The sequence below is a fragment of the Gobius niger genome (assembly GCF_951799975.1).
Source record: "Gobius niger genome assembly, chromosome: 9".
NCBI lineage: Eukaryota > Metazoa > Chordata > Actinopteri > Gobiiformes > Gobiidae > Gobius > Gobius niger.
In genome coordinates, this window is record NC_136860.1 from 31,597,247 (window position 1) to 31,611,139 (window position 13,893).

The 13,893-nt window shown below is 38.7% G+C and overlaps 1 protein-coding gene across 1 annotated transcript; it reads left to right on the top strand.

The window, feature by feature from the left end:
• Nucleotides 1–2: 2 nt before the first annotated feature.
• Nucleotides 3–5,181, top strand: cUnh2orf69 (chromosome Un C2orf69 homolog). Its single transcript, XM_079563308.1, has 3 exons — nucleotides 3–558; nucleotides 2,104–2,342; nucleotides 4,434–5,181. Exons 1-3 carry the CDS (start codon nucleotides 268–270, stop codon nucleotides 4,903–4,905), a joined length of 1,002 nt encoding a protein of 333 aa, XP_079419434.1. The 5' UTR covers nucleotides 3–267; the 3' UTR covers nucleotides 4,906–5,181.
• Nucleotides 5,182–13,893: the final 8,712 nt, after the last annotated feature.

Here is a 13,893-nt window from a genome sequence, read left to right on the forward strand (position 1 = left end):
CACAACGCAAATAAATATCTGTCAAAAAAATATTAAGAGGAAATATTAATGCACTTGAAGAAATAGAAAGTCGTAGGAGGGGGCAAAATGGTAGACTAAATAGATTTTAAAATATAGTGCGCTTGTTGCTAAGTGCCCACACGTTTTACGTAGGCGATCGATTGCACGTTACTTCTCATCAGAACTGCTAGCTAGCTCTTAGCATTTAGCTTACTGCAGGATGGAGCGTCCAGGCTAAAAATAAACCCATTTTTATTTCGTTATTAAATGTTATCTGTCCGTGTGGTGGCGCGGGGCTTAACTCTCGTATCAGTAACCAAAGCCATGAGCGGTTTACCCGGGATGACGTGCTCTGGTTGTCGCGGTTTGGGAGCACCAGCAGCAGCAGGTAGCCGGGCTGCTCACTCTGACAGCCCGCCCCAGGAGCTGCAGAGGCTGGCCGCAGTGCCTGGATGTGACCCGAGCAGAACCAACGACCTGCTGCTCCTCAGGCCAAAGACACAAGACAACAGCTGCACATTCTCCAAGCATGTGGTGTTCTTCCACGGAGACATTCAGGTCAGGGGGGCGAGGATGGGCAGAGGAAACAGCATTAGCCACCATTTAATTTCAGATTTTTATAAGGCTAGTGTAACTTTAGCAGGTGATCAAGTCCTTTGCAACAGATGCGTTATTAGCATTTCTCTTCAAATAGGGTTTAAGATTAGAAAACATTTATCTGTCAAAAATAAGATGTAAGATATTACTGTTTAAAACCAGAAATGGTTTTTGGTTACATTACATTCACACTTCCAATGGTCTAAAACTAGTTTGTAAGTGATCTCTCCTACTTCCACAATCCCTGCACCTGTCCCTAAATAAATCCTGCCAGTGCAGCCTCCCATAGTTAAAGCTCAGTGACTAAATTGAGAAATGTCATGTGCAGGGAAGTTGTACTTAAATCCCTCATCCAGCTTAGGTTAGTTGTAGTGCCTGTTTCAAACAATAGAGCGCATCCTACAAAAACATTATTCAGCCTATTGTTGCAAATTTGTCAAAATAAAAATAAAAAAAATACGAATTTCAACGTTTGTAGACCTAAAGAACTTTATTCTGGATATCAGTAAGCTAATTCTGATGCTTATGCTGAATTGATCATTTTTACACTGCTGTATAATCATAATGATCCACTGTAAACATCTTTAAAGGAGCTATACCTGATTGTACAAAGAACAGGGTCACTCAAATTTCAAATTATTATTTTCTGGTCCAAACTCATCTCAAACTTTCCTAATGCATTTACAACATCAAAATTCATCACAGGGACTGAGTTTAAACCAGGTTTCACAACTTTCAGGAGGAAAACTGTCGCTTCACTGTAAAAAATGCCTACTAGCCTGACATTTTATGACTGTTTAAAAGGCTTTAAAACCAGTGGGTTGTTTTTTTTAATTTTTTTTTTATAAATGTCTAGGGCTGAAACGACTAATCGATTAATCGACGACTAATCGATTATTGAAAGAGTCGACAACTATTTTAGTAATCGATTAATCGTTTTATGGCTCACACAGACTGAAATGGAGCAAAAATGACCAAAAACATGTAGTATTTTTGATGAAAACCTACTTTGATTTTGTATTTAGGGTCTGCAGTGCTTTGTACAATGTAAATTTCATGAATAGAGCCTTCAACAAACATTTTCCTTTAGTTTACTCCATCAGCACTTCCTTAAACAGCGCCACTTAAGCTATAATGTGATTAAAAAAATTGAAAAAATAAAATTTTACTACACCATTCACAGCCAAGCGATTAATCGATTAATCATAAAAATGATCGATAGACTAATCGATTACAAAATAATCGTTAGTTGCAGCCCTATAAATGTCTGCTTTTACCATATAATAAAGGACAAAAAAAAATGTTTTCCAATACAGAAAATTAAAAAAAGATTCAAGGCTAGCTCCTTTAAGTTGAAAATAAATAAAATAAATAAATTAATAATAAATCTATCAAGTAAACTACCAAAACATGCTGTATAACTTTTTGCAGTACAAACATAATCATAGTGTTTATTAGAATGGCAACTTGTGTCATAATGTTTTATTCGATCACACGTCTGTCCAGAACTTCCAGGAGGAGATGCTCCTTCACTCAGACTGTGTCCCGTGGGTGCGCTGGAGCCTGGAGCAGGTGGGGGACGTCCTGGGACGGAGGTTTCCGGACAGTCATATTTGGGTGGTCCGAGCCTCGCGGATGTATCTGCACAAGTTCAGCTGCTACCAACACTTTGTGGAGTGCAACATGTTCGGGGCACCGGAGCATTCAGCGTATTCACCCGGGCAAGGGGCCTTCTGCCATCTCAGGTACTGCACTTGTGGCGTTTTGCTTATTTATGCTTCATGAATGATGTAGTTTACTAGTGTAAAAGTAAGATGGATTTTTACCACAGTGAGACCATTCAACTACTAATTAGGAAAACAGGAAAGCTCTCGTATGCACTTCAGGTGGACAACATATTTTCAGTTTGGTTTATTTATTTATTTGACAGGGACATTGCACAACAAATGTGTTGCACAGACCAGAGATGCTACAAGCTAATTTCCATCTGTCGTCCCGGGGCAGAGGCAGAGTCACAGCAGGTTTAAACAGTAACCAATGAGCATCTGACTTTAGAGTTCGTTCACAATATAAAATACATAAAAGGCACCGGCAAAAGGATCACCTCAAACATTCAGATACAATATTTACAGTATTTACAATAGCAATTACAATTATATACAGTTTGTTTTTTTTAAACTTGTACCTTCTCATATTTACTACTACCCCCGTGTTAATGCTCACAAATCTGACCGTCTTTCAACCACTTCTTCAGATTAAGTTTGAACTGTTGTAAAGTGCTGCTCTCTCGAACAGTCAATGGCAGCGAGTTCCACATCCTGCAGCTTTTACAGAGAAACAACTCTGTCCAAACGTGGAGGATCTAAAGTTCACAGAGCCGTCTCCTCCGGCCGAGGCTCGCGTTGTTCTACGTCCTGCCTCGTCACAAGATTTCACAAACATAGAAGGTTAGGTCTGATCACACTGCAAACAAGACGTAACTTTGCACTGTCGTGTTTTGCATATAAAATGTATCATGGACTTTCACCCAAAGCATTGGACCAATACCGTCCCACACAAAAGGTTCTACCTTACAATGTACGCAGACCAAACTTTGTGTTGCCTGATGGGACGCTGCCTGTGGCGGGGGCAGTGCGGAGGTCGTGTTTTGTTCTGGCTGTACAAATGCTTAACATCCTGGACTCTGGCTGTGTCACTCAGCCTGGGTCTATGGGGAGTTTAAGGGGTACCTGACAAGCAATTTCAGAAACGAACAGTTTGTGAATTTTCCATTTTGCTAGGACCTCCCTTTTTAATTTTTTAACTCTTCCAACGGTCTTATGGCCACGGAGTCCAAATTTGTATTTTAACACTTGTTTCCTTTGTTGTATTTTTGTTGTTGTTGTAATTAATAAAGAAATGTATATATAAAAAAAAAAAAAAAAAAAAAAAAAAAAAAAAACATTCTCAGGGGCTGTGGGACCAAATCATGAAGAATTTTAAACACTAAACTGACATTCGAAAACAAAATGAAATTTTCAAACGTTAATAATTTGTATTTCTTCACAATGTTACAGCAGTGGTATGAAACAGGTTTTTTTAATCTCTTAAAGTGCATATGGCACGTCAGACACAATTTTTAAAACATTCTTAACATAATTATATTTAAGGTTGTGTGAAAAAATGTACCCAGCTTTCTTTAGTTTGACGATTTTTTGTGATGTTTATTTCACTTCCCTTATCGGACACTGACAGGAAGAGACATAGTAAACGGTTGCCGTGCCAACAATGTTTTGTCAATGGGAAATGAGTCAAACTTTTATGGAACTTTACTTCTCCCTATATAGTAATAAAAAAATAAAAAATAAAAAAAACTTTCCTACCAAACAATTCACTTATTTGCCGCTTCACTGAAATAAAAGAATAATTATTACTTACAACAGATGTTATCCTCTTAAAGGTCATATTCTCTAAAGCATTAGTCATATGCTCTTTAAAGTTAATTCTGACTTTTACTTACATTACTTTACCCGGGGCAGTCACGATAATTACTATATCAACTCATCGTTCAATAAATGACGGATAAAGAATATATCTTTGGCCTTAAAATGTATCATATGTACATTTATTTGCATTTTCCCCCAATTTTTCTTATGTAATACTTGACTTTTTAATGTATTTCATTTTTCTTGAGGGATATTTTAAGACTTTTCGGACAAAGCTTTAGTCTTTATTCAGCTTTAGAGTTTTTGTGGCATTAAAAGGTCTTCAAAAATATCGGTTATTGCGATTTTTTCCTGCCTCAATATATCGATCTTCAGATTTTGTTACCATCTTTACTTTACCTGTGCTTCCAGATCCCTGCTGAGCAACGCCATGCATCGCGCCAGCCTGCCACACCCTCTCCCGCCACCAGAGGGCCCCATCCCGCCCGGCTTCTCCCTGACCCTGGTGGGCTTCAGTAAAGGCTGCGTCGTCCTGAACCAGCTCCTCTACGAGCTCCCGGGGGCGCAGGCCGACCCGCGCACGTCCGATTTCGCGCAGCGCATTTCGGACATGTTCTGGCTAGACGGGGGGCACCCTGGAGGCAGCGAGACCTGGGTGACCAACAAGGAGGTGCTGAGGGAGCTGGCGTCTTCTGGCATCTCGGTCCACGCGCACGTGACGCCGTACGAGGTGTGCGACCCGATGAGGGCCTGGGTGGGCCGGGAGCACGGCGTCTTCGTGAAAACGCTGGAGGAGTTCGGGGCGTGTCCCAGTAAAAAACTGCACTTCGATGACGAGCCGCCCTCCATCGAGAACCACTTCAGGGTCATCAAGGAGTTTTGAGTCGCTTTGAAGTCGAGCAGTTTAGTGCAAGTCTTAAGAGGAGGTTTTAGGGGATTGGAGTAAAACGCAAGTGTCTGAGTATTGACGTTTGTGTTAAGTTTTAGGTTTGAGCTGCTCAGTGTGAAAAAAGCTTTACTTCAAAAACGCAAAGTGATCTTCTGGTTGCAGTAGAAATATTCTAAGCCGTTTACAAGAGAGAATCGCTGGCTTTGGCTGTTGTCTATGCAGGCGGTGACTTAAAAACATGGCGTCATGTTGCACCAAATGTTTACATGTATTTAACCCCTTAACTCCCACCTGAACCGAGCACATTTTCTCCAGTTTGGCTTTACCCCAGTCCAAAAGCTTCTGGAAAAAAGCTGTGAAAATAGCAACAAAACTGAGACGAAAACAATGATGGAAATGTGACAAAAAAGTGAGAAAACATTGACAAAAAATTGACGAAAAAATGACAAAAATGTGATAAAAAATTGACAAAAAATTACCAAAATTTAGCAAAAAATGACAAAAATTTGATTGAAAAATGACCAAAATGTGATTAAAAAAATGACAAAAATGTAATAAGAAATTGACAAAAAATGACCAAAATTTAGTAAAAAAATGACAAAAATTTGATTGAAAAATGACGTCAAAATTTTGAAAATGTGATAAAAAATGGACAAAAAATTGACGAAAAATGACAAATGTGACAAAAAATGACCAAAATGTGATAAAAAATTGACTAAAAATTACCAAAATTTAGCAAAAAAATGACAAAAAATTGATTTAAAAAAATGATGAAAAAATGTAGAAAATGTGACAAAAAAACGACAAAAAATGTGACAATAATGTGATAAAAATCGACGAAAAAATGACAAAAAACACCCAACAAAAAAATGATGGAAAAAAAATCTGATGACGTGAGGAAAAAGATCCTCTCGGTTCAGGCGGGAGTTAAGAGGTTAAAAGTATGCGTTGAAGCTGATTCATTTTCAGTACATGTTCATTTAGTAAAAGGGTTCGTAGCCTTAGAAATGGCTAAAACATAACGGTGTGTGTCGAACCCAATACTGAAAAAGCTAATCATTCCTTTCATTAGAAACCTTTGCACTTTTAAATGGATGGTCCTGTATTTTGAACAATGTGGTCGACTTCAACCTTTTCTGTGTGGCATACATACCCCTTGAATGTTTCCTTTGTACCTCAAGTCAGAATCAGAATAATGTTTATTGCCGTTGTTTGAGAACAGGTTCACAAGTATATACACGTCGAGATTGCGGCCAATTATTATGAAAATGATCAAGAGCTCAGACTTTTAGTAGTAAGTAATAGACGATGTGTTTTGTTCATAACGAGGCTATAAGAGCGCCAAATCTACACGTTTTATTGCTAAATATAATTTAAAGGAACAGGCCACCATTTTTCCATACTGAGATATGTTCTTACTTGAGCTTAGACGAGTTGATACGTACCTGTCTGGTCTTTGTGCCCGTGGAAGAGCTTGATCGCTTCCCACTTCACCCCCAGTTTGGAGCTATTGGAATATACTGGGAGAGGCCAAATGCTAACAACATCTTTGGTCATTTTGCGTGACTGAGGGCACGCACAAAGACCAGAGAGGTACGTATCAACTCGTCTGAGCTCAGGCAAGAACATATCTCAGTATGTAAAAATGGTGGCCTGTTCCTTTAACCCCTTAACTCCCACCTGAATCGAGCACATTTTCTCCAGCTTTACCCCAGTCCAAAAGCTTCTGGAAAAAAGGTGTGAAGATAGCAACAAAACTGAGACGAAAACAATGATGAAGATGTGAAAAAAGTGAGAAAAAATTGACGAAAAGTGACAAAAAATGTACAAAAAAAGGACAAAATTTGACAAAAAAGTGAGAAAAATTCGACGAAAAATTGAGCTAAAATTGACAAAAATGGACTAAAAAGTGATAAGAATTTGACAAAAAAAATGTGAATAATTTGACGAAAAAGTGACAAAAAAGTCACGAAAATTTGACAAAAATGAGATGACTGCCCAACAAAAAAGTGATGAAAAAAAATCTGATGATGTGAGGAAAAAGATCAATTTAGTTTTGTAGGTCTTAGCTTTCAAATGAGGATTTGGGTAAAGCTGAACTGGAGAAAATGCTCTCGGTTCAGGCGGGAGTTAAGAGGTTAAACTGCATTCCTTTGAAAATCTTCTTCATTAATCTGAAATAATAGCACTCGTACCCCTGGTTGGGAAACCCTGATCTACTTTACGAGATACTTAATCATACACTCGATATTTGGGGAAAAAAGGAAAAGAAAATTGTAACCATGTTGTTGGTGTGATTCCTGAATGTGAGGAAAATCTTAATCTGTATTTTAATGTGGTACTACCTTATGGGACGATTTAGAAAGATTGAAGTATCTTCTTAAAACCTACATTATGCCAATAGTAATTTATTTATCCTACACAGACCAAATTGTACAAAATATCAAAGCTATAGCTCAATTCTGCCATCGCAAGCACTGATCCAAAGGCTTCTCAACTGTGTGTCTTTATTGAGCCTGCTGACTGTATGAAAATATTTAAAAGCATTTGAGTGAAGCGTGTAATTCTAAGCAGTGTTTTGGGTGTACTGCTTTTGACGTGAGCATGTGAAGAAATCTGCTAAGCATTTCCAGTGAAAGATTTCAAAACGTGTGTTGCATCTTTGCACTTACTGCGGTGTTTCTGCTGAATGTACTTCCACATCATTCCCTCTTTCGTGTTCGTAGAGTCTGCCATCTGCTGGAGTTCTTCGGAATTGCAATAAATTGATCAATACTGAAACAGGTGTCCAAGATTATTCTTTATGATGATTAAAATCAAGGAGTTTTCCAGGGGAGTTTACTGTTATACGTGGTTTTTCCTACAGAGGGCAGCAAAGGAGTAAAAACAAAAACAATAAATGAGACGCTTGATACATTTTCTACAATCTTTAATGCATTTTCCAGTTGTGCTTCGTAATGCCAAGGAATTAGCCAGCAGCGGATCAGAGTATGACACAGATTATTGTTTTTCTTTTTCTTTTTTTTAGCGTTTTCAAATGATCGATCCATAACAATATAATAAAAATAGAAAACAAAGATATAAAATGCAACATAAACATTTCGTGGACACACAGTACAGTTTGTGCTTGAGGCTGGTGTTTACCTTGAAAACGTCCTTCACTCTGTATGGCCCCCTTCAGACCTGGCACCTCCTCATAATAAAGTTTATTGACGGCCAAATTATCCGACTTATTGAATAATTCGTAAAAACTATTGTGCCATTAGTCTCAGAATATGGTTCAAATCATGGCCTATTTTCCTTTATTCCTTCAATTTTTTCGTGGTAATACGTTTGTTAAGTGGTGACGTCACAGCTCAACTTCCGGTCCCGAGATGTGCGAGAAACTACAAAAAACTCTTTAATACCACAATCAATATTTCTGAAACTCAACGGAGATTGGCGGAACATACGTATTTTTCAGGCCCATTAGCCAAAAATGCTGAACCTACTGCTATAAAAGTAATATTTACCAAAATCGGTACATCCGGGTTAGCGGAGATAAATGCTAACGGTTAGCAGCTACGCTAACCCCGGAAGTAGTGACTTTAGTAAATATTACTTTTTTAGCAGTAGGTGCGGCTTTTTTGGCTAATGAGTCTGAGACATAAGTAGGTTCAGTTACTCTCCGTTGAGTTTCAGAAATATTGATGGTTGTTTTTAAGAGGTTTTTTTAAATGTTTTTTTCTCGCATATTTGCCTGTTACGTCTGCTAGTAGCACCCGGTGGAAGTCGTGACGTCACAATCAACAAACGTATTAAAATGTCACAATATTTGATTTGATCAAGAGCTGCACATAATTGCCAATCTTTTGACTCTAAACTTCGCATCTGTTGAAATAATGCAGAAATCCCTATCGCTTTCTCACTTTGTATCAAGCCATATTCCGGCGATACAGTAAATACACTTAACCTGGATTTCACTGCGAGATCGGAAGAAGGCCATCGCTCCAACACAAACAAAAACAGTTCCTCCACTCTCCCTCTACGCCTTTATTTATAGCATGAGACTAGCTACTACAGGGGCTGCCCGCTAGACTCCACCCGTCCGGGACAATGGGCTCTCTCGCACCAAGGCCGAAAATAACAGCACGAAAACAAACCAGCCCTCAGTGTAACTCATGGTCAAGTGACAGACGTACAATGTGCAGCTCATACACAGGCACGCATCCTCGTTCAGTACAGTACAACTTAATTAGACCAGCTATTTCGATATGCGATAAGTGTGCACAAGGCGTGGGCAGGTAGAGAAAATGCAGAGGAAGTAGTTAAAAATGAATTAAAAGGTTTTAAGCACAGCCATGAATCAAATGCTCTTAGTTCAAAACAAAGGAGCTACAATCAACATTTACAAGACTTATATACAATTAGATGGAAGTCTTTAAATAATCAAGTGACTTATGAGGAAAGAAAAAAAAATAATCATACAAGTGCGATGAGATGAACTACTGTTTGAGCTTCCTTTTACAGAAGAGGAAAGTACTGGCCCCGTCTCTGGTTAAAGAAGCAGCTTGTGTAAACGTTGCTTTTGTGTGGTCCTTGTATGAAGCTACACTGCCTAAAAATGTTATAGGTTAAAGAGGATCTACATATCACTGCTGAAGCGTTACGACCTGTATTTCCGTGGATTTATAGAAGGAACACAAAACTAACCGTCCTCCACATTTTCTAAAGCCCATAATCCATCAGTGGACTCGTTCATTGTAGGTCTGAGCTCAGAATGTGTTCATCACTGTGTTATGGATTCGCTAGCAAACTGTGAGCTGAAAGTGAGAGCTTATTTTTACTGTTTATAGCCTGTCATTCCTCCTACTGCCTGCAGAGGGTGCTCCAGGGCAATCTGAAATCCTGACCAGCCCAGTCTCTCACTCTTTACTGTCATTTCTTTACATTATAGAGTTCGGGATTGTGATGTCATATCACTAAGCAATATGGGATAAGCAGCAATTATAAACTAATGGAGATCTTAAAAGTTAAAATACTGGAGTTATTGTTCACATTAAAACACTTGGAGACCACAGTACGTTAGATGTATTTACCAGCAGTAACTCAGCAGCTGACAGAGTTGTTCCACTGCTTTTTTCTCCACTTTTTATACTGTTTTTAGCTCAAATTAGTCAATGGAAATGTATGCTAACAGCTGCAAAGATGGCGGATCTCCATGGTAACTGTGGAATTTCCCGAACTCTATAGACATTATTTTGAATTTCCAAATGTAATGTAATAATTAAGCCAGAATCTGCGCCAGAAATTAGAAAACATTGAGAAACCTACATATATTTAAAATTACACCTCAAGTTAATAAACACTGGATTCATTATTTTGGATTATTTCTGCACGCAAAGAATTTCCATGCAAGTTACAAGGATTCTGAAATCTACAGGGACCACACGAAAGCAGCGTAATCGCACTCACAGAAGCTACAATCTTACGGCCTTGAGATCTAACCGAGCTGCCCTATTTTTAAACAGTTGTTCCAGTTTTTTTTTTTTTATTCCGATGACAGCATAGACATGAGATCAGTGGCTGTCGACGCCCCTCGCCCTCACACAGAGAAAAGCCTGTCATTGTCCCCACCACAATGCAATGTTCACAATGGACTTTATGTTTGGCACCTCACAACAACGAGCAGGAATGTGATCGGAGCTGCCGACGTAACGCCATTACAGATCAGCCTACACGTTATGACATACCCATTGAGGGGAAAGATGAAGACAGAATCTGCGCTATCACACTTCTTCACCTGTCGTAATGTTATGGCTGATTACAACATAAGAGATTCATTTAAATCTTACAAAAGCTGGTCCACAAATCAATGGCGCCAAAGCACATTTTGCAGTGGTTCACCCTCAATACTTCCTCAAAACCTACCAAAAAAAATACCCATTCCATTGAATCCTTTGTACAAAATCCTTCTTTTCTCACGTCTTATCTTCTATCTCTCTAGTCCTTCATAAAACTCTTCCCTCAACAACAAATGCAGCTTTTGCCTAACATTTCATTCACACGTTTTCTTACAAACAGGGTTCCCACGGTTCTGATAAAATGCTACCAAGTTTTGGATATACTGGTACATTTGCTGTTTGTCTTATAGATAATTAAAATGGCACAATATTTGCAGATAAGTAAGTACGTGCTAGAATTTCTTGCTTACAAAGTGATAATACCTCATGCAGCCACTTGGGGTCACACAACAAGGCAGTTCAAAGCTCAGCATCCAATTTAAAACATATTGTATAAGTATTTTAGACATTTTTCAGGGTCATATGTAATGCTTTTTAAGGCCATTTTCATTTTAGCAAAAAAAATGTGGTAAATTTCAGCCAAAATAGCAACCGTTTTAGATTTATGATAAACTTATACAGTAAAAATTGTTAAGCAATGTCATAAGTTGAGCCAGTTTGAATGTAATTTAATGTTTTCTGTTTTTTTTTAAAGAGGCTAGATGCAAGTTGGCAAGTTTTATACTCACTACTGCCACCTAAGGTCATACGCGTAACTGCACCTTCTATATTAAGCTTGTGTATGACGGCAATTCAGACCCGGAGTAACACCTTTTTGAGTGACAGTGCAGGATTTTAGAGACAGTTGTGGTGAACAGGTCTGAGCTCATTCTATTAGGACATTGCTGGAACATGTTGGGGGAGGAAAACACATAATTTTAACATTTTTAAACTCTGTATAGTCCCTTTACGCAAAAAAATATGTGGTTAATTTCAGCCAAAACGGACACTGAATGTGTTTTAGATTTCTGATTAACTCATACAGTAAAAATTGATAAGCAATGTCATAAGTTGAGCCAGTTTGAATCCAGTTGAGTGTTTTTTAATATTCATTTCATGACTTTTAATGCCCCGTAAACCCTGTACTAAGTCAGCTTTCTTCTGCGTTTGACCCATCGTTCTACCAGTGCCTCAGGGCAATCTGTCAGGCACAGGCGGCGACCGCAGTGCAGCGCCCTGAGACCAGACTCCAGATCCGGAGCCTGGATCTTGGTCAGGACTATCTGCCGGGAGGTTTTGATTCTACTCTGGATGTTTTAGGTCGATGGGGGAAACCGGACACGTTTACCCTGACAATTGGAGAACAGAAATGCCGTGTCTGGCCCGGGGATCAAACTCAGGACCCTCTTGTCGTGAGGGGACAGAGTGCTAGCCCTGCACCGAACAACAATTTGCAATTCAGGCAGGATTAGAAAGTTGGGAAGGTCATTTTACAAGAAAACCTGAAGTGACACTCTGGCCACTGATTGACCGAACTTCATGTTTAATCCAGCGTGTCTTTTACAGCACATTTGTTAATCATCAAGTTTTTTTTTTAGATCCATGGGAACCCTGAGTTACAACCCCTACTTCCTCAATCCACCTCCAAAACCAACGTTCAAGCTTCTCAATCTATTTCCATTTGAGCTGAAAACCAATGATCGCATCTCCTGCTATCTACTGATCGCTAATCTGTTTAGTTTACGAGAACAATATTCACACCAAAATAAAAGTCCAGCACATAAATAACAACAGGCCTCTAGCGATATATATGATTTCAAAATAAAGTTAGCGTACAGTCCTGAGTATTGGAAACGAATACACAACTCCAGGCACCATAGAAAACACATACATGAGATTATAAATGAGAAAGGGGAACTCGTGCTGCCTTTTTTAGGTCAAGTTAAGTGCTAAGTTTTGTTTATATTTGAAAGGGGAACTGATACTTTGTTGAGGAAATCATTTGACTAAGTGTGGGAACGGCATGAGAACAAAAAGTCCTTGAAATCATCTGGTTGCCTAATGTCGATTAAGAAAAAGCGCGTTCAGGAATGCAATACAACATTATGACTTTGCAAATCTCCTTCTTGTCAAGTTAAAAGGGAGGAATGTGAAAAAGGAATGTTAAAACAAGCTTCTTTTTTTTAAATAAATGATTCACCTGAGACTTTTATTCTGAAGGTGAAGCCTAAATGTTAAGCTTTGTGGTTATTAAAAGGAGCTATACCTGAGACTTTTATTGTGGAGGGGAAGCTTATTCAAGTGGAATGAAATATACAGAATTACAGCTTAAAATCAATCTCTCGTTTTATTGTGAATCATACTGTTTTATGGCTTGACACGGCCATTCAGCTAAGACTTTCGTAGTGAAAAGGAAATCCGTTATGAGGAATGTACAGTAATACTTGTACAGGGACTTAAGACGAGGATGGAGAAACACTACGGTCAAAATGGTACAGGATTTGTAAGTGGTACTTGGATATTGCTGGTAGAGCAGCTTTAGTTGGTCTAAACAAAGACCCCATTCATTGCACATGAATGTATTTGTACTGTTTTAAAAAATAAATCAATTGACATGGTAATTATTGTAATACTAAATTGAACAGTATTGTGAAATGTGGTCACGTAACAAAATGAATAGATATCATTAAACCAGTTTCTAACGGTTTTCCTACTCGGTCTTCCACTGCCTGACAAAACATAAGGTCACATGCTCTAATATTTTGTTGGACCGCCTTTAGCTTTGATTACATTTGCTGTGGCATTGTTTCATAAGCCTCTGCAATGTGAAAAGATCCAGTGATGAATTAATTTTCACCGAGATCTTGTATTGATGATGGGAGAGTGTGACCTCTGTGCAAAGCCTTCTTCAGATTCTCAGTCAGGTTAAGATCTGGACTCTGTGGCCAATCCATGTGTGAAAATGATGTTGTTTCACGCTCCCTGAACCACTCTTTGAATCCTGGAATATTTCATCTTGGAAAATGTCCGAACAAATCAGATTATTGATGGAATAATCTGATCAATCGGGATGTTCATGTAGGACTGATCTCATTCTTTGGGCTCATAGTGTTGCTGAATTAGACCCCAGATCAGAACAGTTACTTAATTAACCCCCACCTGAACGGACTATATTTCCTCCAGTTCGGCTTTACCCAAATGTAAAAGCTTATTGGAAAAA

Coding starts and splice junctions, on each gene's coding strand:
- cUnh2orf69 (XM_079563308.1), top strand. CDS start 268: ATGTTATCTGTCCGTGTGGTGGCGCGGGGCTTAACTCTCGTATCAGTA. Junction 559..2,103: donor TCTTCCACGGAGACATTCAG/GTCAGGGGGGCG, acceptor ACGTCTGTCCAG/AACTTCCAGGAGGAGATGCT. Junction 2,343..4,433: donor GGGGCCTTCTGCCATCTCAG/GTACTGCACTTG, acceptor CTGTGCTTCCAG/ATCCCTGCTGAGCAACGCCA.